This window comes from Nannospalax galili, unplaced genomic scaffold (genome assembly GCF_000622305.1).
Source record: "Nannospalax galili isolate Female #2095 unplaced genomic scaffold, S.galili_v1.0 scaffold1023, whole genome shotgun sequence".
In the NCBI taxonomy this organism is placed as follows: domain Eukaryota; kingdom Metazoa; phylum Chordata; class Mammalia; order Rodentia; family Spalacidae; genus Nannospalax; species Nannospalax galili.
In genome coordinates this window covers 335,728-362,728 of record NW_008349234.1, presented here as the reverse complement: position 1 = coordinate 362,728, position 27,001 = coordinate 335,728, and the positions used below count along the sequence as shown (strand labels likewise).

General features: G+C 42.2%; 1 protein-coding gene across 1 annotated transcript in view; it reads right to left on the bottom strand.

Annotated features, from left to right (window-relative positions):
• The window catches only part of Ern1 (endoplasmic reticulum to nucleus signaling 1), a 103,270-nt gene that overhangs the window by 39,627 nt on the left and 36,642 nt on the right, over nucleotides 1–27,001 (bottom strand). Inside the window, exons 3-6 of the mRNA XM_008846579.3 lie at nucleotides 10,449–10,482; nucleotides 9,208–9,280; nucleotides 3,455–3,527; nucleotides 1,258–1,380 (exon numbers count right to left, since the gene is read on the bottom strand). Coding sequence (XP_008844801.1) covers nucleotides 1,258–1,380; nucleotides 3,455–3,527; nucleotides 9,208–9,280; nucleotides 10,449–10,482 — 303 coding nt within the window. The remainder of the gene's footprint in view (nucleotides 1–1,257; nucleotides 1,381–3,454; nucleotides 3,528–9,207; nucleotides 9,281–10,448; nucleotides 10,483–27,001) is intronic.

The following is a 27,001-nucleotide window of genomic DNA, read 5'->3' as shown; positions in this document are numbered from 1 at the left end:
TAAGCACAGGCATTCCACGAAAGCCAGAGCATGTCTCAACTCCCTCCAATGCCCAATTCTAGCTGAGACCCACATGGTTTTTATATCTGAATGAAGCTACAATTGCCATAAGGATTTACTTGAAGGGAGAAAACTCCCAAATCTTAAGTCATCCCAATAGTTGGAAATGAGGATATTTGATTTTTATAGGGGAGGATGGAGAATCCTACTGGCTTAGACCTCTCTCTTCCTAAAAGGAGAGGCCAGCCCAGCCTCCCCAGGGCCCAAAATCAGCCTCAGTGATTTATATAAGAGAGGCAGTGTTTTCCAAAGGACTTAGAAGGTTATGTCTCTCCTCAAAATCTTCAGTATTCAAAGTCTTGGCTACCTGGCTATTCAGACCTAAATTTAGTGCTCAATTGTAATGAATTTATCCTAGGGTTTTTCTTTTAATTTAATGGCCTGCTTTATAGCTTTTTGAAATTTTATTGATATATATTGTATGCATTTATGGGATCTTAGGTTTTTAGCATTTTTTTTTCTAAATGCTTTCTTGCTTTTCCTGTCAGTTTTAACAAATCCAACATATTTTTATGGCAGCCCTGAAATGTGTGAGTTGCTGCACTTGCCAAAATGAGTAAGGCAGGTCCTCATAGTAACAGGGCTCCCCACTCATTCATTCATGCATTCATTCAAATGTCAGAGCATATACTACTAGGTAAATCACCAGTCTGGAGATATGGCTGATGAACATATAAATATGCAGTGTCAGGTATTAAGGTGGGAGATGGCAGCTACAACAGGCCTGTCAGCTGCTGTCTGTGTGCACAAAACATGAGTGCTAAACTGAGTGACCCTGAACAGGGTGGGAGCTGTAAGGCTTAGGAAGAAGCTTTGCAGAAGGGGTCTTTTGAGCAGAGCTGCAGAAGAAAAAGGGCATTTACTTGCTAGACAGACAAAACCACATATACCTGGTAGATAGGGACACCCCACTGTGAGTCCTTAAAATCAGCACTGCTATCTTGGGAAGCTAACGTACCCAACTGAAGAGGTTTAAACACAGGAAATATAGCAGCTGCATGATGGGGCTGTAGGTCATGGTGCAATTTGGACTACATTTCTTATAATTCCCTAAGAAAGGGGAATGATCTGGCTTTTTGGAGAGGGCAGCTCTATCCACCTTTTAGAGAACAAATCCAGTAACAGAGGTCAGTCGAGGCCCTCATCCTATCCATTCTGTAAACAGGTAAGTTGTATAAGACAAAGCTCATTTCTTACCTGTCCGGCCAAGATACAGCAGGGAGGTAGAGGGGCAGAGACTATCTGCAAAGGCTGATGACAAAGTCTGCTGCTTCTCGCCAGTCAGGAGGTCAATGACATACCAAATGTCCTGCTTTTTACCTGGAATGTTACCAGACACATTGTTGTTAACACCTATCCCAGGTGGAAAAAATAGCACTACAAAGTAGCAGTTTTAACTGTTCAGGATGTTATCTGTGCTGGAGGACAGCTCTGAAATCCTAGGACATCAGAGACATATTTATGGTGAGAGAGGTAATGTGGACATAACAGCTTCTTGGGCCACTGGGTCTTCTAATAATTTAATTACCTAGTCATGGTCTAAATAGTTCTCTAAAACTTAATTATATAAGGAAAAAAGTTCTCTTAACTTTGAAGTTGGATTTCACTGCTTTGAGTAATGGCCTTAAATATGAAAAATGTTGCCTGTAGAGAGCAGTCCTTTCCCCATGAATGAAGAGCTATGTAAATTCAGCTATTCCTCGGGTTCATCTCCCTGGCAACCATAACCCATATTCCTCAACATCCCTACCAATTATCCCACATGTGAGAGGACTCATAACTATAATTAGTAAGTACCTGTGACTGGTGAGCAGAGTTGATGTAACCTGATGCTAATGAAGCCAAAGTTATCTCAACCTCAGTCTGGGTCAGTAAGCTATTCCCAGGTCACAGGTTGTACCCCCTGCCTTGGTGAGCTGATTAAATGATATGAATAGGCAAATAGCACAGCCAAACAACACTCTTATGATAAACCTATAGCACACATATCTATGGTCTAGACACAGGGCATTCTGAAACATAGGCTTCTAATTCAAAGGCCAACATAGTAACTGTGATGTGTGAATTTCTATTTTGTAAGCCATGCCTCTGGTCATTTGTACTTTAACGAAAAGTTTCCTATATTCAAGTACCCTTGGAAGCAAAATACTGGGATGCTAGGGAAAGTCACGGCACTAGAATTTGTTAAAGCTACACTTAGCTGTAACATACATATCATACACAGATTCCACACATGTGCAACTTGTTTGTGGATCCTAACTATTCTCAACAATACGATCTTAACATGAAAAAGATCTGAAGATGGAGAGTAAAATATCATAAATGGCTGTAACCATAAATGCCCTCCATCTGACTACCTCAAGGATCACTGTGGTCTGTACAATCTACCTATAGATTCAATGACTGGACTGAGTAACTATCATGCTCTTAAATATGCTGAGTGGACTCACTTAAGCCACCGTACAAAGATGAGGGAAATACAATATTCTAAGTTGACCATAGATGACATACTGTTGGCAAAAGCTAGAAGACCAGAAAGGGAACAGTGACACAGTCAGAAGATGCAGATGGGCCCACAGCATGGCCCGGAGGAGAGAAGCCTAGCTGGTCATTTTCTCTGAATCCCTAGGCTGGGAGTCCCTCATTCTGAAGTTTCAGTGCAAGGAAGCAAGTACCCCAGTGCACCAAGCAAGAACTTAAAAGCTGTCCTGCATTTGAGACTTAGAACTATACATAAAGCTCCTGAGGCATGAACAGGTAATAAGCACTTTCAGTTCCTCCCCCTCCCCCCAAAAGAGGTTGCTATATAAACACAGGCTATTATTACTACTAGGATTTCAAGATAAATACAGATCTCCTTTGTGTTACAAATGCATTTTTATTGACATTTTGGCAGCAATGTGCTGAAGAAAAGCAGGTGTGCCAATGTTTTGAGAGCTGTGACCCCACAGGTATGAAGGCAGCTTATCTAGGTAAGCTGTTAAGTGCTGCTTCTACCAAATATTCTGATAGCAGGAAATACTGAGAAAGCCCTATAATTAATACACAGGGCCTGGCTTTCCTTCCTTGGCTCAGACTATTATATTCACTTTAAATTTTATCTATTTGTACCTCGGTATGTTGCAATCTTGAAATCACAGGAGTAGGCCAACCTAGGAGCTGAAAGCTTGTTAAATGAATAACCATATTAATGGTGTTAACTTTTCCTCAGAGTCCTTTCTTAACTGGTCAGCTGATCCTGTCACAAACAGCACTAAAGCACAACTGAGGCAAGAACAGGTCTTTCTCAGAAAGGCCAGCACAAAGATCCTGCTCTGTCCACCAGACTCTCCCAGGTTCCAGGATTCTCTGTCAAACGGATCCAAGTTTCAGTGCTGAAAATGGGAACTCTTACCCATGTAGAGGATTCCATCTGAACTTCGGCATGGGGATGCCTGGACCAATTCTGGGATGGTAAAGGGAAGTTTCTTTGAAAAAAAAAAAAGGGGGGGGGGGTTAAGTTAACTAAATCTTGTGAAATTAAAATTTTACCAAGCAGTCTGTTTCTGTTACCACTTCCACCAAAAACAGAGAAGCACTTTACAGTTTTCCTGATTGAAACCTAAGGAGAAGGAGGTACCCTGGGCTTCCACATCTTCTGGCTCCCAGGTCCCTGAACTGCACAAACACAAACTCATTTATTTGACACAGGATGTAGAGGTCCCTCAGGTCTCCTGTCCAGGATGTGTCCTAGGGGTGTCACAAACCTTTCTGAACTTACACAAATACAGAGAGTTAGAGAGTCTTAGAACTTTTAGTGGTGGGAGAAAGGAGTCTCTTGTCTTGAAAAATTGAGCCAAAATTAGCCAGGCTAGGTGGAATAACAATGGTATTTACAGTGGGAGGAAGCCAGGGCATTAATGCTGAAGAGATGTGAGCTTGGAAGCAAGTTCAAGCTCGGAGGGAAGGAGAAGGCAAGGTAAGGGATACATAGGCAGCTCGAGGGTCTGAGTTTGGGTGTTTTCTTCAGTAATTCTATACTGAAAAAAGAAGAAAGCTGAGCCTTTAGGTTATAAAAAGGAAGTTATGGTGGGTGCCAGGAAAAGAAACTCAAAGGAATCCAAATGTTTCAACACATTTCATCATAAAACTGCCTCTTCTGAGTCCACAGCTGCCATCTGACGAGTCCTTTGGTCACCACTTGCTTCAGTGTGCTTTATTTTTGGAACAGCTCATGAAACTGTTGTGCAGGCATTGCTGTTTCAGAAGGGCTCTCAGCTTCTACTATGCTGCCACCTTTTCTCCAAGGAAGAAAAGATTTCTCTGTAGCATTAACAAACAGAACCACAGATACTAATCAACTATTTGGATTTTCCCATCATCCCAACATTCAAACTAAGCCTTAGAAAAGGGAAAATGCCAGGAAGAGGCAGTAATGCCTGGGGTTTTGCCAGATGTTTCTGAGAATCAGAAAATCCTTGCCAGTCCACTAGTCTGGAGTCCTGTGCTCTGGGTCAGGCACTGCCACAGCTCTCCTGTTTTGAGCCATTAAGCAACAAAATAGGAAGGCACACCAGGGGAAGGCTGAGAGCATCACAGGAAATCAAACCTGTTTAAGTCTCAACACCAACCCTGGGAGCTTTAGTCTCAGGCACATTCCTTGACTTGTCCAGGCTCAATTTCCACAACTCTAAAATGGGGACAACACTCAATGGCTATTGAGAGGCTCAAAGGAGAAGACTGATACAGATCACTCAACATTATAAGAAACAAAATGCTTAAAACACAGGCGTGACTGGGTGTGGTGGTGCACACCTTTAATCCAGGCAGATCTCTGTGAGTTCAAGGCCAGCCTGGTCTACAGAGTGAGTTCCAGGCCAGCTGGAGCTATAGAGAGACCTGTCTCAAAAAGACCAAAAAAAAAAAAAAAAAAAAAGTGTGTTTTAAGTGATGTGGAAAGAAATCAAGAGAGAACTGTGGAGGGTGAAGAACATGCATCTTTCCCAGGCTTGCCTCTCTCTAACCTCTATCAGTCCTAGATGCTCAAAACCCAATCTTAAAATATCCATTTGAGAGCCCACAATCCAGTCTAGATGAAGGGTTTTCATCCTTGGCTGTACTTTAGAATCACATTAAGGGTAGCTGGGTGTGGTGGCGCATGCTTTTAGTCCCAACACTTGGGAAGCAGAGGCAGGTGGATCTCTGAGTTCAAGGCCAACCTGGTCTACATAGTGAGTTCTATGCCTCAAAAAAAAAAAAAAAATCACATGAAGGCTTTTTATTGACATATAGCACAATCAAAAAAGCACTCATAATCACACAGCCCAGTAATTTTTCACCAAGTAAATGTATGTGTCACTAACCCCAAGATCAGGTGAAGAGACAGAGCATTTCCAGCCCTTGGGAAGCCCCCTATGCCCTTTTGTAGCCTTTAACTCTCCAGAGTGACTAATTATCCTAACCTCGAAATAGCATAGGCTAGTTTTTCCTGTTTCTGAGATTTATATAATTGAATCGTTGAGTGTGTAGCCTGTTCTGATGGTCATGTTTTACAGTGTTATGTTTGTGAGGTAGATCCATGTTGTATGCATTTGTAGACTGACAACTCTTGCTGCTAAGAGCATCCCACTGAATGATTATCTTGTGATTTATTTATCATTTCTACTGTTGATGTACTTGACTAGAATCTGTTTTGCATATTACAACAGTATGTTTGAGTACATGTCTTCTGGGAAAACATGTACATGCATTTCTCTTGGGTGCATACCCTGGGAAGGAATTACTGAATTGTAGGTACTTTAGAAGATGCTCCCAAACCAGTTGTACTACCTTGCATCTCTACCAGTGGACAGAGTCCTGGTTACTCATATCCCCATCAACATGCGTTTTCTCCTTTTGTTAGGCATTCTAGTAATCATATACACACTGAGTAGTAGCTGGCATTATTATTTCAATTTGTGTTTCTCTAAGATGCCTTTTCATCCCTTTATTCATCATCTGAATTTCCTCTTCTACCTTTCTAAGGCTCACCTGTCTTTTTTTTCTTATTTTTTTTTTATGTGTATGCATTCTTTTTTGTCATTTTGCAACAGGGTCTCCCTATAGCCCCAGCTGGCCTGGAACTCACTATGTAGACCAGGCTGGCCTTGAACTCACAGAGATCTGCCTGCCTCTGCCTCCCAAATTCGGGGATTAAAGGCCTGTGCCGCCACACCTGGTTTCATCTGTCTTTTTCTATTGATACACATAGGAATTCTTTTGGTTAATTATTTGTTTGAGAGAGAGTCTCATGTAACCCAGGCTTGCTTTGAACTCACTATACAGCTCAGGATGACCTTGACTTTTGTATTCTCCTGCTTCCACCTCCAGAGTGCTGGGATTATGGGTGTGCACCCCCACACCCAGGTTACTCAGTGCTGGGGGTTGAACCCAGTCCCCATAGGCATTTTGTTTTCGGAATGTAGATTATTTGTTGGCTATGTGGACTGCAAATACTTTGTGGTCTCTTCTCAGGAAGAAAGGCTCTTAATTTTAATATAATCAATGTATCAATCAACCTAAATTTATGGTTGGTATATGTATCCTATTTAAGAATTATGGGTCAGTGAGATGGCTCAGCGGGTAAAAGCACATATGCCAAGCCTGATGACCTGAGTTTAGTCCCCTATGGTGGAAGCCTTGGATACACAAGGCAAGTGTTCTGATTCCTGCAAGTTGTCCTCTGATCTCCACGTGCCTGTCATGGCACAATCAGATACACACATAAAGGCACACACACTAAATAAAGTAATAAAGTAACAAATTTAAAAAAATCATATTCTAACTCATGAAGGTGTTCTGCTACTTCTTCCTAAAGTATTATTATGTATTAAAGTACTATTATTTTGCATTTCACAATTTCATTGGAACTGATTTTTATGTGGATGGGTATACACAGTCAAGACATATATTTCTACGTGGATATCCCAATTGATCTATGCGCTCCCCCTGCACTCTGTGCTGGGGGTCAAACCCAGAGCCTTGGATACACGAGGTAAGTGTCCTACTACTGAGCCGTATTCCTGCTCCAAAACAAGACCTACACTCTTAGTAAAGACAATCCTTCTCCACCTCATTCAAGTCAAGTGATCAGCTGTTTGGGTTTATTTCCAAATTATCTGGGACTTTTTTCTTTTTTTTAAAGCCCAATAACTGAGACCAGTTCTGGGACTGAGACCTAGGCTCAGTATTCAGCCTGCCTCAGATTATTACAATATGTAGCAGAAGTTGAAAACTGCTAGTCTACAACCCCCAAAGGAGATGGGGGCGGAATATCATTCACATGCTTCCCCTAAGTAAGAGCCTGATAAGATAGGGCTGGAGATTGTATTTTTTAAAAAGTTTTATGACATTATTTGTATGTATGTGTGGGACCACACACATACCACAGCAGACATTTGGAGGTCAGAGGTTAACTTGCAAGTGTCAGTTCCCTTCTTCTACCATGTAGTCTTGGGGACTGAATTTAGATTGGAGGCTTGGGATCAAGCACCTTTACCTACTGAGTCATCTCAATGGCCCAGGAGACAGTATTTCAAATTATACTTCTTATGCTCAAGTTGAAGGTCTTTAGAGTAAGCCTGTCACCACAGGGAGCCCTTTATCTCTCCAGTATGTTGTCTGTGATAGCATCAACTGCTGGTCTGGGTCTGTGATTCTGAACTCTGGCTGCACCCTTAAAAGTTCATTTAGGGCCGGGCGTGGTGGCACAAGCCTTTAATCCCAGCACTTGGGAGGCAGAGGCAGGTGGATCTTTGTGAGTTCGAGGCCAGCCTGGTCTACATAGTGAGTTCCAGGACAGCTGGGGCTACAAGGAGACCCTGTCTCAAAAAGACAAAAAAAAAGTTCATTTAGGGCCTGGAGAGATAGCTCAGTGGGTAAAAGCAATTGCCATGCAAGCATGAGGACTTGAGTTCAAACACCCATGACATACTGTGAGTGTCTATAATTCCAGTACTGCTCCTGGGAGATGGGAAGCGGGGACTGGAGACTCCCTGGAGGCTCCCAGGTCAGTTATCCTGGCATACACAGTGGAAAAACAACAGAGCAACAGCAACCCTGTCTCAAACAAGGTGAACACCAAAGGCCAACACCCAAGGCCATCTTTTGACTTCCACTGTCCCGACCCGCAGGACACCCAAGGCCATCTTTTGACTTCCACATGTGTTCTGTGGCACACATACATACATACACACACAAAGTTATCAACTGGAATGATGGTTCAGTGGTTGCTCTTGCAAAGGACTCAGGTTCAATTCCTAGCATCCACATGGTAGCTAACTCTCCATCATAACTCCAGTTGTAGGGGATCCAATACCTCTTTTGGCCTCCATGAGTGTGAGAATTTTAGTTCTCAACTTGATACACCAAGGAAGAGGGAACCTCAGCTGGGAATTTCCTCTATCAGACTGGCCTTTGGGCAGGTCTATAGGCATTTTCTTGATTGTTGAGTGATGTGGGTGGTGTCACCCCTGGGCAAGTGGTCCTATGTTGAATAAGAAAGCAGGCTGACCAATGGGCCAGAGGAGCAAGCAAGTAAATAGCACTCTTCCTCCAAGGTCTATACTTTGGTTCCTGCCCTGAGCTCCTGCCTTGCTTCCCTCCATGATGAATTGTAAGCTGAAGGTGAAATAAACCCTTTCCTCCCCAAGTTGGTTTTGGTCAGCATTTTTATCATAGCAATAGAAAGGAACTAGGACAGTACACTTACACACATGCAGGTAAAATACTCATACACATAAAAGTACATTAAGTATATATATATAATAAAAATCATTTTTAAAAAAAAGTTCATTTGGCTGGGAGTGGTGGTACACTCCTTTAATCCCAGCACTCAGGAGGCAGAGGCAGGTGGACCTCTGTAAGTTCAAGGCCAGCCTGGTCTACATAGTGAGCTCCAGGCCAGATGGGTTTACAGGGAGACCTTGTCTCAAAAAAGACAAAAAAAAAAAAAAGTTCATTTAGGAAGCTCTAAAAAAGGCCCTGATGTCTGTCTAGATCCCATGCCAGATGACCTGAATCAGATTCCCTAGAAGTCTGTTTAAAGCTCCCAGGTTATCTCAGATGCAGACACAATTAAGAACATAGTTAAGAACTCCCAGAGTATATAAAGAAGTTAAATATTCTCACCGTCAGACCTTCGTTGTTCTTGCCCCCAAGTGTGTACAGACTACCATCATTGGGATCTGGGAGGAAGGCAGGCCTAAAAATTAAATTTTAAAAGTCAATGATAAACTATAGCCCAGGACACAGAACAGAAGATCAAAATCACATAAAGCCATGACGTGGGGAATGAATGAATGTGTGTGTGTGAGTGTACAAGACTTCACCCATTGTTTTCTCACTTCAGCCACAGATAAATAAAACACCCCTAGAGGGGTATGCACACTACTTGAGTGGAGAAAAGCAACCTGCAAAGGAAAAGTCATGTAAAACCGTACAGGTGTAAAGTGTCTTTTGGTCAAGAGACTACAGATGAAGATGAAATACGTGAAAAGAACTTAGCAGATCTACTTTTCTATTTCCATGTTGACCATGCATGAACATCAACAATATTTAGTAGCAGCAATACTGTTCATAAACAGGTAGACCAATCTACCTGTTGTTTCCTCCTTTTAAAAATTTATATATTCTTTGAGAATGTTAAGTGTATACAGTGTATTTTTATAATATCCATCCCCCCCTGTCCCTTCCAACTCCTCCTAGACCTCCCCCATTATGTCCCTCCAACTTCATGTCCTCTTTTAATAACCCAGAGTCCAATTAGTGCTGCCTGTATCTTTGTCATTTTCAACAAACATTTATTCCTTAAATGGTGCAATAAAAGCAGACTCTGAAAGCCTGACATCAGAGAACCTGGCAGGGATCAATGTCTCTGTCAGTAGTGTCCCACAGAACAGATGGGAGGCGGTCCTGTCAGAAGAGTCTGCTAAGGACAGAACTGTAACTAGGGTCAGTGAGGAATTCTTTCCTGAATCTCTTTTCAACTTGGGTTCTTCTATCATTTCAGGCTCTTACAGGCAACAATGTGTCCGCAAACACGTGCACACATGTACACACTCTAGGAGTAGGTCACAATGACCTTTCCTCTCTGTGGTGTAATACAGTGAACAGAAAGAGATCCAGGCTTTAGAAGTTTAGTTCAAAACTCAATTAAGTTCCATCTCAAACATATCTTTCTAATACCATTGCCCTCCTCCCCCCAGGGACAGACTTCCTCCTCCCTGACACAGGTTTCTACCACATCACATGTAAGAGTCTTTATGTCTCAAAAATTCTTATTATACTAAACTTGTGCATGCCATTTGTGCTCAGCAACTGAATAAGATAATAAATTAAAAGCAAGTTCTAAGGAAATCAGAAAAACTTACTCTTCCACGTGTGTCGGAACCTGCAGGACTGGATCTGTCAGAAGAACAAAAGCATCATCAGACAGGCTCTGAAATGTCAAGGCCCCAGAGGCTTCCCAGGACCAGACTGCAAGTTGCACCAACAATGGAGGTTGATCTACATGAGGTAGGTGTGTGAGGGCACTTTACAAAATACATCAAAGACACAAAGGTGAGCACTTAGAATTGTTACTAGGGTCAATAGAGTGACCTGCTACCAAGAAATCTGCATAAAGCTTGGCGGAGGCACACAAAAGGAAGAATTAGTCACAACACAGTGGAAAAAGGAGTGACAGAATCACTCTGGCACTCATTGCCTTGTTGGATACCTTGAGTAGCACTAGACTTCCCATTAGGAAATACCAAACCGTGGCTTAGGAACTGATTCTGACAGTAAATGCCTTTGCAGCAGTCTATGGCAACCCTAGAGCCTTCAAGTGTAGATTTCCTTTGATTCATTAATTGTATTCTGTAATATCTAGTTTAAAATAGTATATAACGCAGGCAGAGTCATTTGTACAAAGATGTTCACAATAGCATTACAAATAATCATATTCTTTAATATGGCTAAATTATGGAATATTTGTTTGGCAGAAAATAAAGGCCTAATTAAAGCCAGGCGTGATGGTACACACCTTTAATCCTAGCACTCAGGAGGCAGAGGCAGGTGAATCTCTGTGAGACAGAGCCAGCCTAGTCTACATAGTGAGCTCCAGGTCAGCTACAAGAAGACCTTATCTCAAAAAGACTAAAAAAGAAAAAAAGAAGGAAAAAAAAAAAAAAGCCCTAGAGTTTTAAAGCATGTATGTCTTTATGCTATTACAGTCATGAGAAAAATACATTTATATAGGATATTAATGCAACTATGCAAGAACAATGCACACAGGAAAAAAACGGATGGAAAGACCAAGAGAACTACTGTCATCTTTTTAAATACAAGCAAATCTTGCCTTTTCTATCTACCTTAAAATTTCTACAAGATCAGGCATTGATTTTGAAATTGGAGAGAATTTCTCTCTTAGTCAATTCTGTATCTGCAGCAGTAAAAGGTAGCTGCATTTCTCTCTTTTGAGGTTCTGGGCATGCTCCAAGAGGAGGCTCCTGGTTGGCCAGTGGTGTACGGTGGTGAAATGACGTGAGCAGCAGCAGCAGCATGCTGCAACAGATCCGAAATCCCCAGACAAGAGACTGCACAGGGAGGCAATACTGCTTGCAGTCAAAACCCTGCAGCTCCAGCAAAGCTGGACACTGCAGAGCTCCAGACTCCAGAGGCTCATGGTGACAGGCAGCTGTCTGCTCTCCTGTCACTTGGGATTCTTCAGTGAAGGAAAAAATCTTTCAAGCCTTATCATATGTTGACTGTCCTTTAAAAAGCCCAGCTCTACCCAAAAGCATACAGTACTCACAACAGAGACACACACCACATGCGGTCTGTGGGGAGCAAACAAACAATTCACTAAACCACAGACACTGCAGGAAACAGGATGAGCTTTCAGTCAGTAAGCATCTGTTGATCTTTCCCATTAATCATCTCTCAGTACACTTTCGCAAACAGACTGATGCAAGAGATAGGAAATAAAGACACGGAACGCTCACCCAAAAAACTGAAACAAACCAGGCAAGGTGGGCTTAGGACCCAGAAACTTCAACTCAGTCCCAAAGCCATCCAACCAGGAAAAGCAAGAATGTGATATTCCAAAGGAAGCAAGGCAGTCTAAACAATATCTTTTTGGTTAACGTCAGCCACTTACAGGTGTCACAGATAAACAGAGGAAGGAGACGCTGCCAAATCTAGCAATTTCAGAAACAAGGCATGGATTCTAGCACGATTTAAATTTCTGTTATAATTAGTCTTTGCTGTACAGTGTTTGCTCAATCTCATGGACTTATTTTCAGAGGCAGATTTTCCTGGTTTTCTATAGCTTGTCCACTGGTGACCTGACTCTTTGAGGCCTCGGGTCTCAAGCTGTGCCCTGAACAGGATGTCAGTGGAAACAGGGAAGAGATTCTGGGATGACTATATCAGTGTGGAAGAGCCACCCTTGGTTTTAGTCTCAGGAAGAGACAAACTCTAAGGGGATGCCTTACAGTTGCCTTCACACCCCCCAACAGCCCAGTGTGACAGGTACCCAGACAAGCTTTTGTAAGGCTGTGGGCCAGGTAAAATCCCAATTAAGATAGCTCTGACAGGCTGGGCATTTAATTCCAGCACTCAGGAGGCAGAGGCAGGTGAATATCTGTAAGTTCAAGGCCAGCCTGGTCTACATAAGTGAGTTTCAGGCCAGTCAGGGCTACATAGTAAGACCCTGTCTCAAAAAAACAAAAACAACAGCAATAACAACTACAACAACAATAAAACAAAAACAAAAAACAACTCTAACACAGGCAGGCAAACCGCTGCTCAGCTTCTGAGGTATAACAATGATCTAATCTATAGATAATGTTTTTCTCGAAGAATCATTCAACAGGAGCTAGAGAGATGGCTCAGTGGTTAAGAGCACCCATTTCTCTTGCAGAGGACCCGTTAGGTTCCCAGGACTCACGTGGCAGCTAACAACCATCCATAACTTCAGTTCCAGGGAACCTGCCTCTTCTGACCTCCTCGGGCACTGCATGACATGGGTACACTTACATACATGTATGTAGCAAAACACCCATATACATAAAATAAAAATAAATAAATAAATAAATAAATTTTTTAAAAGAAAGAGTAACAGGAAAAGTGTTTTCACTAATGAAAACTGCATCAGGCAAGATTTTCCATAAAAATTTTCAGTTGTGTGAAAAGAAACCCTGGGCAAATTGTAGTAAGCAAATATTGCTGTAAAACAGGCCAGGCTATCCATATAGAGCCTGATAAGAATAAAGGCCAACCTCCCGAGCTGTTTTACTTTCAGAAAGAAAAAAAAAAAAAGCGAGTGTTCCTTCACAAATATCAAAGATGGTGCTATTCAAGGTAAAGGTGAGGTTAGTGGGTAAAACTATGGGAAATATTGCTGAAAACAATGTTTGGTCTCCAGGGATTAATTTGGGAAGAAACCAACCTGCTCACTGCTGCCCTGAGAAGAGCAGCCACTGGACTCTACTCCACCTGATGGTGTCCAGCGTCCTGGGCCAGGTCAGGTGACACTGCTACCATATTGGGCTAATCTAACCCTGTTAACCTGACATAAAAACAAAAATAGCTGGGCGTGGTGGTGCACGCCTTTAATCCCAGCACTTGGGAGGCAGAGGCAGGTGGATCTCTGTGACTTCGAGGCCAGCCAGCCTGGTCTACAGAGCAAGTTCCAGGCAGCTGGAGCTACAGGGAGACCCTGTCTCAAAAAAACAAAAAAAAAAAAAAAAAAAAAAAAAAAAAAAAAGGCAAAATAGATGTCCCCATCTTTCCTTTGTCCAAGTTTATAAGGGTGAAAATTTAAACATTTCTATCTCCAAAAGAAGTGAGTTTCTGTACCCACTCCCTGTGCTATCTGGAAGGCCATTTCTAGGTTCAAGCCCCTTTTCTCTCTCAGGGTGTGTGCCCTCTTGTAACTAGCCCTTACCACAAGGTGGGGGTGGTCCTAGGTCCCCACCTGGAGGTCTTACTATACTGACTGGACATTTCCTCTATTTTCTACCAGCACCTCAGCCTCCACTGTCCAAATTACTCCCTAATAAGATGGGCTTCTGCTCCTGAGTACCCTATTTTAACAGAACCACTATTTTCCCAGAACCCTGCTTCTTAAACCCATAAGGGATCACATAATTGAACATGGGGATCAGGAAAAATTTGGCAACAGAAGTTTTCTGAACATCCAATAACCAAAAATTAATTCAAAATCATATGTGATTAATCCAAGGTATTTTTTGGCAGTCTTCACCCACGTCATATTGCATAACTTCACTGTGCCTTAGTTCTGAATATACACATGTACTTTGCACTGTGCGTGCCATCATAACACGCAACATCAATCAACATACCTGAAACACTTTGCTCAATGCAAATTGCATTGTTTTTCTTGTACATACAAAGTTTTCTGCTCTTACAGAAAGATAGTAGTTTAAGGCCAGGTGTGGTGGTACATGCCTTTAATTCCTCAAACTTGGGAGGTGGTAGAGGCAGGAGAATTAGGAGTTCAAGATCATTCTTAGCTATACAGGAAGTTCTAAGCCAGTCTAGACTACAGGAGATCCTGTCTTGAACAAACAACAAACAAAAAATACGCCCCACACTACCAACAACAAAAAGAAACATAATGGTTTAATTACAGAAACAAAAACTTTTAATATTTTCCTACTGTCATTCCTCAGCACATATCAAATTACTATTAACTTTAGATTATATTCTGCTAAAATGTTTGATTTTAAAAATTACTGTTTGAGGGCCCGGTGCAGCGGCACACATCTTTGATCCCAGCCCTTTGGCAGTAGAGGCAGGCAGATTTCTGTGAGTTCAAGACTTTGGTCTACATAGTGAGTTCCAGGCTAACCAGAGCTATCGAATGAGACTCAGTCTCAAAATAAATAAACAAGCCTGTTAGCAATATACTCTGTTCTAAGGCCAAAAATGTCAAAAGTATTTGGGAGCTTGTATCTAATCCTTAGAAGATTTTAGGGTTACCTCTTGGGGGGGGGAATGTTGGAGGGGAGGGAGTGGGCATGGATTTGATCAAAACACCTTTTATGCATGTATGAAATTCTCAATAAAGTTTTTATAAAAATTAAAAAATAAATAAATGAATAAATAAATAAATATTGCTGTTTGAAGGCCAGGTATGGTGGCACACACATTTGATCCCAGCACTTGGGAGGCAGAAGAAAGCAGAGCTCTGTGAGTTTGGGGCCAGTCTGGTCTACATAGCAAGACCCTGTTTCAAATAAAATAAAATAAGTAAATAAATGAACAAATAAAATTGCTATTTGAATCACTGACATGAAATAAAAACTATTAAATGAACTTTGGCCTGTGATCAAAACAGAATTTCCAACCATTTCTAAAGTGGCCCTAAACATACTTCTGCCATTTAATACTATATATAGTTTTGTGTAAAGCAGGTTCTCACAATAATGTTTATAAAATCAAAATATTGATCAATGTTAAAAATGCTCCAAATCCTGCAGTATTAAATATTCAGCCAAGATTTTAATTTTTTTTTCTTTTCTAGAAAGATATTTTCAATTTTTACTTTAAAAAATTTTCAGTGTGTTCTTGGTACTGTGGTACATAAGGACATTATCCGAAGTACTGTATTTCATATATTGTACGTTGAGAGCATTCTTGGGGCTGGAGAGATGACCCAGTGGTTAAAAGCACTTGTACAACTATGAGGATCTGGTTTGGAATCCAGCGCCCATGTAACAAGCTGGGTGTAGTCTTCCGCATGTCTATTACCCCAGTGCTATGGGGGGAAGGCAGGGGATGCTGGGGCTTGCTGGCTGCCAGCCCCTCCCCCCATGCCAGCTCCCAGTTCAAGAAGAGACCCTGCCTTGAATAAGGCAGAGAGTGATGAGTGATAAGGGAGGACACCCAATGCCCACCAGGAGGTAGCTTCTGTGTGTGTGGAGGGGCTACATCTATACACACACATGCATATACACCACATTCACATACACACAAGATTTAATTCTATATGTAAAAATAACCACATCCATCTTATTACTATGCAAATTTGCTTCTGTTTTTAATAAATGGAAAAATTATCTTTTCCAAAGAATTGCTCTAAAATAAATTTCTTTCACAATTCAAAGACTTTCTTTTCCCCTTGAGATAAGAGTTATGCAACTTGGGAGTCTTTTAGATAGACCCACTGAAGGGGTACTCCAATAGCTTCACCCTACGTCCCTGCTCAGCATGGAAGAAGGCAGAGCCATCTGCGTCCCGATTCCCTATTGGCAATTTGGGTGACCTCTTCAGAGGATGGTGTGATGAGAATAGGAGGTAGGAATTGGCTAGGCAGTTAGGGTAAGAAGACCCCAAAGAAAAGTAGACAGTTTTTTGGCTAAAACTTACAATGTCCTTGGGCCTCTTAGCAAGATACTCCATTCTAAAGGCCAAAAATGTCAAAAATATTTGGGAGCTTTTGTCTAATCCTTAAAAGATTTTAGGGTTACCTCTTCAGAGGGGGGAATGTTAGCGTAGCAAAAAGGCCCATTAAAAAAAAAATCAAAGAAGAAAAAATAAAATGAATTTCTTGCTGAGTGTGGTGGCGCACGCCTTTGATCCCAGCACTTGGGAGGCAGAGGCAGGTGGATCTTTGTGAGTTTGAGGCCAGCCTGGTCTACACAGTGAGTTCCAGGTCAGCTGGAGCTACAGGGAGGCCCTGTCTCAAAAAGACACCCCCCCAAAAAAAAGAAAGAAAGGAAGAAAAGAAAAAAGAAATTTCTTTTTATATATTTTCATATTCATTTTTATTCTATGTGTATGAGGGTTTTGCCTTCATGTATGTAAGTGCACCTATGTTGTACACAGCCCATGGAGGTCAGAAGAGGGCATCAGATTCCGTGGAACTGGAGTTCCAGATTGTTATTAGCTGCCTGGTAGGTGATAGGAACTGAACCCAGGTTGTCCGCAAGAGCAGTCAGTGCTCTTAATCACTGAGCCATCTCTCTAGCTCTTAAAATAAATTACTTTACTATTATCAGTTTTTGGTGTAAAAATTTCTTAGGTGAAAAGGGGTCATGAGTTGGAAAAGTTTAACAAGCCCTGAACTAGAAAACAGCCTAGACTCACACTACCTTGCTGACACCAACTTCTCCCTAACACGTCACCAGCTGCCAAACTCTGTTTTTACAAGATCACAATTCTGTTTCCTAGTTCCAGTATATCTCAACATCACTAGAACCCTTTGTCTTTCAAGCCCTCCTTTTTCTCCTCAACGATGTGGCCTTGGGAATCAGATGAATCTAGGCTTAAGTCATAGCTGTACCAATGGCCATCTAAGTGACTTTGGCAAAGTTACCTAATCTCTCTGAAGCTCAATTCCCAATTGCAAAGGTGGAGAGGGAGTATAACACCAATTTCATGCGTCATTTTCATGTGGATTAACTAAGGATTAAATATCTGTAAGATTTTAATTCAGTGCCTTGAAACAGAGAATGATCCTTGTAAAGATACAAATCACATACTTCTTGCATGCAAAATTCTTCAGTGGCTTCCTATGTCACTAGGTGAAAGCCAATGTTCAGAGTGGCCCATAAATCCCATGCAATCTCTCACCCCGTCATGCTACAAAAATCTTCTACTATTTCTTCCTCAGTCTAGACCAGCAATGCACCCTCCTGTGTTCTTCACAATCTGATAAGCCTCCCCTGCCTCAGGCAGTGCCTCTGTATTGCTCTTCCCTCTGCTTGGGTCTTTGACCAATGTCACCATCGCAAAGGTCCTCCATGGCCACCTCTACCCCAGGACTTCCTGTTTTCTCTGCTGAGATCTGTTCCATGGCACTTGCCACCTCTTAAGTTCTGTGTATTTTTGATTTGTTTGAGATGGATCTCCCTGTAGCCTCTGTTAGCCTGTAACTATAGACAAGGCTGGCCTCAATCTCACAGAGATCCACCACCTCTGCCTCCTGAGTATGCTACCAGGGGCAAACCAAGTTCTGCATATTTTATCACTGATTTGTTTAGCATCTGTTTCTAGTCACTGTACGCTCCAGGCAAGCTGGCTTGTCTTCCATTGCCTGGTAGATCTCACCACCCCAAATGTTCTCTGACACACTGAGGTGTTCAGCACATTTGTCGAATGGAGCAACTAGTAAAACATTAGTTTCCTTTCCACTTCCGATTCAGGTCACATACCATCAATGATGACTTCTAATCATCCAGCAAGTTTGTTCCATCAACTGTCAACTGAGGATTTATAATCGCTTATCCTCAAACCAGGCCTCTGAGCACAGCTGAAAACACTGCAATCATTTGGGGCAATACCATCTACATGGATGGCCATCTGGGCCCCATGTCATTAGGGGAGTGATTGATCTACTTCCTGGCTGTCCTCTGTCCTCTACTTCTCTTTGTTTTTTTTGTTTTTTTTTTGTCTTTTTGAGACAGGGTCTCCCTATAGCCCCAGCTGTCCTGGAACTCACTATGTAGACCAGGCTGGCCTTGAACTCACAGAGATCTGCCTGCCTCTGCTTTCCGAGTGCTGGGATTAAAGGCGTGCGCCACCATGCCCTGGCATAATAATATTTTTTAAAATTAAAAATAAATAAAGGGATAATGTTTCACCTTCATATGCAAATATTGCACACTCCTATTTGGAGCCCAGAGCAGAACCCTATCTCCAAGGATCTCTTCGCCTCTACCGGTAAAACCCCCATCTCCTCCTTTCTTCTGCATACAATTGCCTTTCTTTCCTAAATGCATCAAATTTAGGCTTGAATAAGCTTGAACAATTTCCACTTCACTGTGATGACAGAACATTTTCATTACTCCAAATACTTTCCCACAACCCTTAGGATTCAACACTCCCAATCTTCCCCACCCCTGACAAGTGATAGACTCCTTTGTTTGTTCTAAAGTTTGGCAAATAGAGATTCTTGTGTCTGGCTTCTTTTTCATTGCATAGTGTTTTTGGAATTATCCTTCTTACTCTATGAAGTTAGCTAAAATTGATGAGTAGTATTCTATCCTAAGGATATGCCACAATTTGTCACTATTCATCTGTGGGCAGATATTTGGGTTGCTCCCAGGTTTTGGCTATTGTGAATAAAACTATTAATACTTGTGTACAGGTCTCTAGTTGAACCTGTTTTCATTTATCCTGGGAAACTATTTAAGGAGTGGAATGGTTGAGTCCTATTATTTACATTTGACAAGAAAGTGCCAAACAGTTTTCTAAAGTGGAAGTACCATTTCACATCTACCAGCAACATCTAAGAGCCACACAGGAGCTTTTTTAAAAGCTGACTCCTGACTTGGCCTGGTGGCGCACGCCTTTAATCCCAGCACTTGGAGGCAGAGGCAGGGGGATCTCTGTGAGTTCGAGGCCAGACTGGTCTCCATAGTGAATCCAGAACAGCTGGGGCTACAGGGAGACCCTGTCTCAAAAAGACCAAAAAAAAAAAAAGCTGACTCCTAGGTCCTCCCACTCTCCACCCTAAGCTGATTCTGTGGGGAGAAGCAGGAAACTGCTTTAATAATATATGCTGGGTGCTTCTAATGTGGAGCCATATGGGAGCACTGCTCCAAGCTCCCTGTCCCCCCTTCTCACCTAAGCCTTCTCAGCCCTCTCCCCTGTCAAGATCACACTGCCACAGTCGCATTGTGGTGACCAAATCTAATAAACACTCTCAGATCCTTCTTGCTAGATCTCCACTTGGCACTGCCAATGTTCATGCTTCCAACTGCTCAAGCTCCAGCACCTGCTCCTCACTTTGCAACCCCCAGGAGCTGGTATCCTGTCGTTACCCAGTCATACAATCCAGAAACATTCTTGTTCTAGTGTTACTCTTCATTCAACTATTCCTATCTGATTAGATCCCAAGGTTTGTAAAATTTGACTTTCTAAACACTTTTTGGAACTCATCTCCCTAGCAACTTGCTATTGTAAAAGTGAGAGTCACCACCTCTCACTGGTCTATGTTCCAGCTCCCCATCTCAGAGTCTCACCCACACTCCACCTGCCACCTAAGAGGGCCTGACAAAAGCAAATCTGTACATGTCTCTCCTCGTCTAAGATCCTACAATGGCTCTTCTGCCTATCAAATTCTTTCTACTGCTGTGGCTTAAGCCAGAGGTTCCCACACCTTCCAATTCATCACACCCTCCATGTCTCAGCAATTTCCCAAAAGAAATACCTAACCATTGCATTTATTAAGTAGGTAGGTCCAAGCAACTTAGTAAGGATTTACGATCTAGTCGCTGAGAAGCCACAGGGGGGGAACTACATGAACTGAAAATAAAATTTCATTCTTCATCATAATTACTTACTAGTGGAATGTGTGTACCTGTCAAGTGATATACAGTTTTCAAACATTGCAACAGACTGGACACTGCCACTCTCATTACCACTGCACATAGCTTTTCACATGGTGTTTGAATTCTGTCACAGGCACTACCAAAAACTTCACAAAGATATAACATCATTGAAATGAATGCCACATAATCTGATGTTAAAACTAAAATCTCCCCCAAGCATGGTGTTTGACACTTGTCAAGTACAGGCCTAATTCTTCTCTGTGATTCCTTCCACTGGTAACTTTTCCCCAAACTCAGCCCAGGCTTTCATGTTAGTCTCTGTGTCCACCTTCACCTGCTCCATCTCTAGCTATCTAAGCTTGCTTGCCTTTCAGTCTCCATTCAAATTCCCCTTTCTCTAGGAAATAGGAAACACGCCATCTATACCTATGATGCATTTATGATATACTTCCTATGTTTTTTGAGGGACAAGTACTTTGTCGCATGTGGCCTGGTATCAACTATTTGAGGGCTGTATTGAATTCCAAGCACTCAGGGACAGGATCTACCTATTTTTTTTATTATGAAATATACACAACAAATAGAGAAAGCGCTTGTACACTTAATGACTAACCAGAGAGTGAGCCCCTGGGTAGCTGCTGCCCAGGCCTTCGCCCTCCTAATACACAGTGAGAATGCAGTCCATAGCAGGAAAGGCAATCAGTAATTTAGGACAGTCAATGTTGCAGATAGAATACGGTCAAATACATTTTTTCCTAATGAAAAGGCTAATCCCCACAAATACCTACATAATAAAAGCTAAAAACAGCTGCCCATGAACACTGATATTTATTCATTCACATTAAAAAGTACTTAAATTTATGGATAAGATGATATGGCATTTGCTTTGAAATAAAAAGAGGAGAGGGAGAGTTACAGAAGCTGGGTGCTGGTTGCTGGTTGCATGAGGCTTGCCTGTTACTGTTCCCTTTACTTTTGCTTATGTAGAAAGCTTTTCTAAACTAAAAAGTTTAAAAACAAAAAACCAAAAAACAGAGGCTGAAGAAAGCTGCTATTTCAGGATACTCTTTCCAATAGGCTAGAAACAAAGGCCTTCCTGTCCCCACTCCCACCTATAAGGCACCTCTGGAGTTCTGACTGTCCAGTTCCTTAGGGCAACAGACTCCCCCAGGCCTCAGCACCACAGAAGACATCCCTAACACTGGCTGGCCAGACTGGTAAAAGTGTAGGGGATCTCAGGGGTGACAAGTCAGCTAAGCAGAAAACACCTTTGATGAAGTCAACCAGAATTTAATTAACTGTTTGAAACCACAGCTGAGGATGGACAGCTCTCTGGAGGTAGCTCTGGGCAGACTTCTTCCACGACGGAAGAAGAGCAAGCTCTTTGATTACAGAACCTTTGAGAACATACTGCTCATTTGGTTCCTGCCCAAGGAGCCTTGAGAGATTGTTCTCTTCCCTTCCCCAGATGAGTGCCAATATTTCTGGAGTATAGCATTTCTCCAGGGCATCTAGGGCACACAGGTTGTACTGTCCACCTACACCCTATCCTTCTCGCCTCTATTGGGCCCTGCATACAGCTAAGGAAACCAGCTTCCTCTCACTTCTCCAAGGCAACGTAGATGCTTAGATGCTATGGCATTTGGTTAAGACACTCTTCAAACCTCTACCCCTTGTAAGTGCATCTCTTGAAGTGATCTGAAATAAGACAATAAAGACCAGAGATGAAGTCCCAAATGCTTTGCCCTCCCTTCCTTCCACTCTCCATGCTCCTTTCCCTCCTTTCTTCATCCCTCTCTTTCTTTCTCTCTCACAAGGACAGCAATACAACCACTAGAAATTATCTATTGAGATTCATTGCACACATCTCAAAAACAAATGTTGGGCATCAATCAGCTTGGTTCTCTGTTAAGTGCTATGTGGCATAAAGAAAGGATGCACAGTAGTCTGTGAAACACATACCTATGAAATGGAACATAACAAACTGCTCAAGTATGTGCCACATGCCGCAGGATCTTCTAGGAGTAGGCTGGAAAACTCAGCCCAAAAAACTCTTCATAGCAGAGGTGGGCCCTGAGCACGGGGATGGCAGGACAACATGAATGAGAAGCCACAACCCATTACAGGCCTGGCCAGTGTGGTATGCTACACAGCTGAACTGTTGGCAGAGCCACTATGGACAAGAACATACTGAAAACTTTAGAATGGGGTGGTACATGAGCGTCAGGACCTAACTGGAGGCTTCTGAGAGGAAGAGAAGTGGGACAGTTCTCTGAAGGTGGCATGGGTGGGCAGGTAGGCATCAGGGCAGAAATAAACAAGCAGAAAAGGAGTCATCACAAAGAAGTAAGAAGGATGCACCACTCAAGTAAGACAGTCCTAAGCAGTGTAAGAGGATGAGGGGCCAGCAAAGGGGAGTCCTGGCAAATAGAGTAAGGGAAAGAATGAGTGAGAGGCAGCAGGGAGATTCTAACCCTAGTAGACACAGCAACGAACTAGGTCATGGGCTCCATGTGGAACAGCTGTTGTTTCCTCGGGAATGAACTTAATGTTCAATACCGTTTTCTTATTAGAAAAAAACAAGTCATTCATGGTCCCTAATGCCAAACTACATTTCATGCATTCAAATGACCTAATTAGGGAATATTTCTCTCCCAGAGGAAAGGTGCTTAGGTAATCTAAGCCTTAAACTCCCATTAAAGTTGTGAGGTCCATATTGTAAGATAGAAAGTCTTAAGTAACCCTCAAAGTCTAGCTTTTATAAGGAAATAATTTTAAAATAAGTGTTTAATCAAAAAATCTTCATGTTTTAAATCTCATTACAACTGGGAAAGGATATAACAAGCTTTCTTCATAGAAAATGTCTGCATATCACACGTTATGTTAGACAAAGACGATCAGGTGGAAACACACAAGCAATCAGGAAACTGGCCCAGACCTACAGCAGCCAAATTCTATGTTCTTTTTTTCCACAGAGATCCGCCTGCCTCTGCCTCCCGAGTGCGGGATTAAAGGCGTGTGCCACCACGCCTGGCTAAATTCTATGTTCTTACTCATCTTCACCTCAGCAGAATTCAGGCTGAAAAATGTGCACTAAATGTTACATGAAAGAATTGAAAAGACCGCAGCCCAAGTGCTCCTGGGATATCATAATTTAATAGTGTTCGTTCTCATACAATGGGGTGCCATAAATCACTGGCATCCAAAGGTGAGTTCAGAGGCAGGGAGCTAAGTCACATCTAAAAACGGCATTTTACTCATGCACTTCCACTACATAACTGTTTCAATACATATCAACCAAATGCAGCTAAGAATGCACATGCCAGGTGTAGTGGTGCACACCTTTAATCCCAGCACTCCGGAAGCAGAGGCAGGCGGATCTCTGTGAATTCAAGCCAGCCTAGTCTACAGGATGAGTCCCAGGCCAGCTGTGGCTACAGGGAGACCCCATCTCAAAAAAAAAAGAAAAGAATACATATTAGACCTGAGATCTTTGCTACTGCTGGTGGGGACCAACAAGAGAACTTCCAATGTGAAATGTTACATTTTGAAGTATATCCCATCTAGGAGGGAGGGAAGCAAATGGGGGTGCAAATAAACAAGGCTGCACATAAGCTGGTACTTGTTGAAAATGAAGAGTGGGCACATGGGGTACACTACATATATCTGCATTGGAAAATGTTTACATGTATTTATTTATTTATTTTTGTGTGTGTGTGCTAGTTGCCTTGTGTGGGTTTTTTTTTTTTTTTTTTTTTTTTTTTTTTTTTTTTTTTTTTCCCTGTAGCCCCAGCTGTCCTGGGGTCTTTTTTGTTATTTTGTCTTTTTTTTTCAGAGCTGAGGACCGAACCCAGGGCCTTGCGCTTGTTAGGCAAGCGCTCTACCACTGAGCTAAATCCCCAACCCCTACATGTATTTATTTTTTATTTTATGCGTTTGAGTGTTTTGTCTGCATGTATATATGGACACCATGTATGTGCCTGGTGCCATGCAAGGCCAGAAGAGGGCATGATCCCCTGAAACTGGAGTTAGAGGTGGTTGTTAGCCACCATGTTGGTGCTGGGAACTGATCCAGGTCTTCTGCAAGAACAGTCAGTACTCTTAATCACTAAGCCATCTCCCCAGCCCCTGGAAAATGTTTAAAAATCTTTCACGTAGGGGTTACAGATTTAGCACAGTGATAAACCACTTGCCTAACAAGCACAAGGTCCTGGCTTTTGTTCCTAGCATGTTCCCCTTCTCCCAAAACCTTTCACATTGAAAAGTAAAACACAGGACTAGGGAAATGGCTAAGTAAAGTCCTTGCCATTCAAATAAAAAGGCCAGAATTTGGTTTCCCCAGAACCCACATTAAGAAAAAGAAAAGTCCATTTGCAACCCAGTGTTTGGGAGGCAGAAACAAGTGATTCACAAGGCAAACTGGGAAGCTGACTAGCCAAATCTGCAAGCCCCAAGTTCATTGAGAGCCTTCCTAGTAAATGTCAACCTGTGGTTTCCGCAATGCTGCATACAGACTTGCGTGTGCACCTACATTCACACGTGTGAATATAGACAAGCATATCACATACACATACAATTTTTTTCGGTTTTATTTTGAGACAGAGTCTGACTAGTAGCCCCAGCTGGCCTGGAACTCACTACAGAGTCCAGGCTGGCCTCAATCTCACAGAGATCTGCCTGCCTCTGCCTCCAAAGTGTTGGGATTAAAGTCATGCTGGGATTAAAGGTGGGTATAACCATACCCAGTTCACATACACATTTTTTTTTAAATAAAATGAAGGGCTGGGGAGGTGGCTCAGTGGGTAGAGTACTTGCTATGAAAGCATGAGACCCTGAGTTCAATTCCAAGCACCTATACAAAAAGCTGGGCATGCAGCAAGCACCTATAACTCTAGCACTGGAGGGCAAAGACAGGTGAATTCCAGAGGTTCACTGGCCAGCCAGCTGAGCCTACTCAGTAAGTTCTAGGCTCAAAAGGTGGAGAAGCAATTGAGAAAGATATCTTAATATTAAGGTCTGGTCTTTACACCTACATACATGTATACACCAACCCCTCCCACACACACTCTACAAAAGACAAAGAGAGGAGGACCCGATTACACACACACCTGTAATTCCAGCTACTTGGGAAGCAGACAGCAAAAGCTAAAGTTCAAGGCCTGAAGGCATTACAGAATGAGATCAAGACGAGGTGGGCAATTTAGTGAGACTCTTAAAAAAAAAAAAGTAAAAAGAGGGCTGATGCTATAGCTTAGTGGTAGAGTGCTTGCCAAGCATGCAGGAGGGAGAGTCTAGAATTGATCCCTAGTGCCACCAAAAAGAGAGAACACAATACATTTTCAAGAAACTCAAAAGTAAAAAGGCTCTGTCACATTCCTGACTATTCCTGAGAACACATACTCGGCCTTAAAAAAAAAAAAAGGCCCAAAAAGCCGTATAAGATGAGAAACTGGAACTGCCTGCCACCATGGTGGTACAAGTGACAGAAGATGTATCCAAGGAGGCAGGGTAAGTCCCAGAGTCCTGAGAACTGGTAAGAATGGTTCTAAATTAGACTTAGTCCTTATACCTGCCATTATTAGAAAGGCGAGAGGAGGAAATACAGCTGGGTTACTGTGATGGCTAATCCTGGGTGTCAACTTGATTTGATCTGAGATTAACTGAAATGAAAGAGATCTTCTTGATTGGATCATCTAAAGCAGGAAGACACACCCTAAATGTGGGCGTTACCTTCTGATCACAGCCGGTATAAAAGACCAAGGCAAAGGAGAATGCCAGGCTTAGTGCTGCTTGCCTTCTCACTCGCTGGTGAGTTCGTCTTGCTGCTATAGACTGAAGACTAGCTGATATTTTGGAATTTGTCAGACCTTCAGCACTGGATTGGGACTACTGAGACATCCAGCCTTGTGGACTGAGCGACTACAGATTCTCAGCCTCTCCAGTGTGGTGCAGCCATTGTTGGACTACTCGGACTCTATCCTGTGAGCTAAGCTGATAAATCTCTATACATATTCATTCTACTGGTTCTGTTTCTTTGGAGAACCCTGACTAATACAGTTACTAAAGAGTAACTGCTAATTTGATGACTATTTGGGTGTCAAAAAGCAGAATTAAGGACAAGGAGCTTTAAACCAGTTCTGGAAATAATAATAGGAGCCCATTCAACTGCACCAAGCCAAAGTGAGCTATGTAAAGCTAACCTAAAACAGTATGTGGCAGTCCCATACTTAGTTGGCATTTTGTCTGAAATTGCAGAAATGAAACATACTCAACTCTGTTCACTGGAGAAATTTCAAAAACAGTGATGTTACAGTTCCAAATATCAAATTACACAAAATCAAGATCAGAAAGATTTCACCTTAGTTCCAAAAAATAAATAAGCTCCTTTTTTTCTTTCTTCTAGGTACAATTTGCCCCTATGGTACAAGATACCTCTATTTCTGGGAATAGCAACACATGTTTGGTCGAGGAACAAAAGTACCTGCCAAAAGCCAGTGTGGAAAGGAGAAAAAACAATTGCAGGTTTTTGGCTCCTGAAAAAAGTAAAGTTAGGAAACCATGAAATGGAGTTGCTGGTATGAATCTGGAAGAACACCATTTGATGGGCAGAAAGTCTGCACTTGCATGAGCAAGTCTCT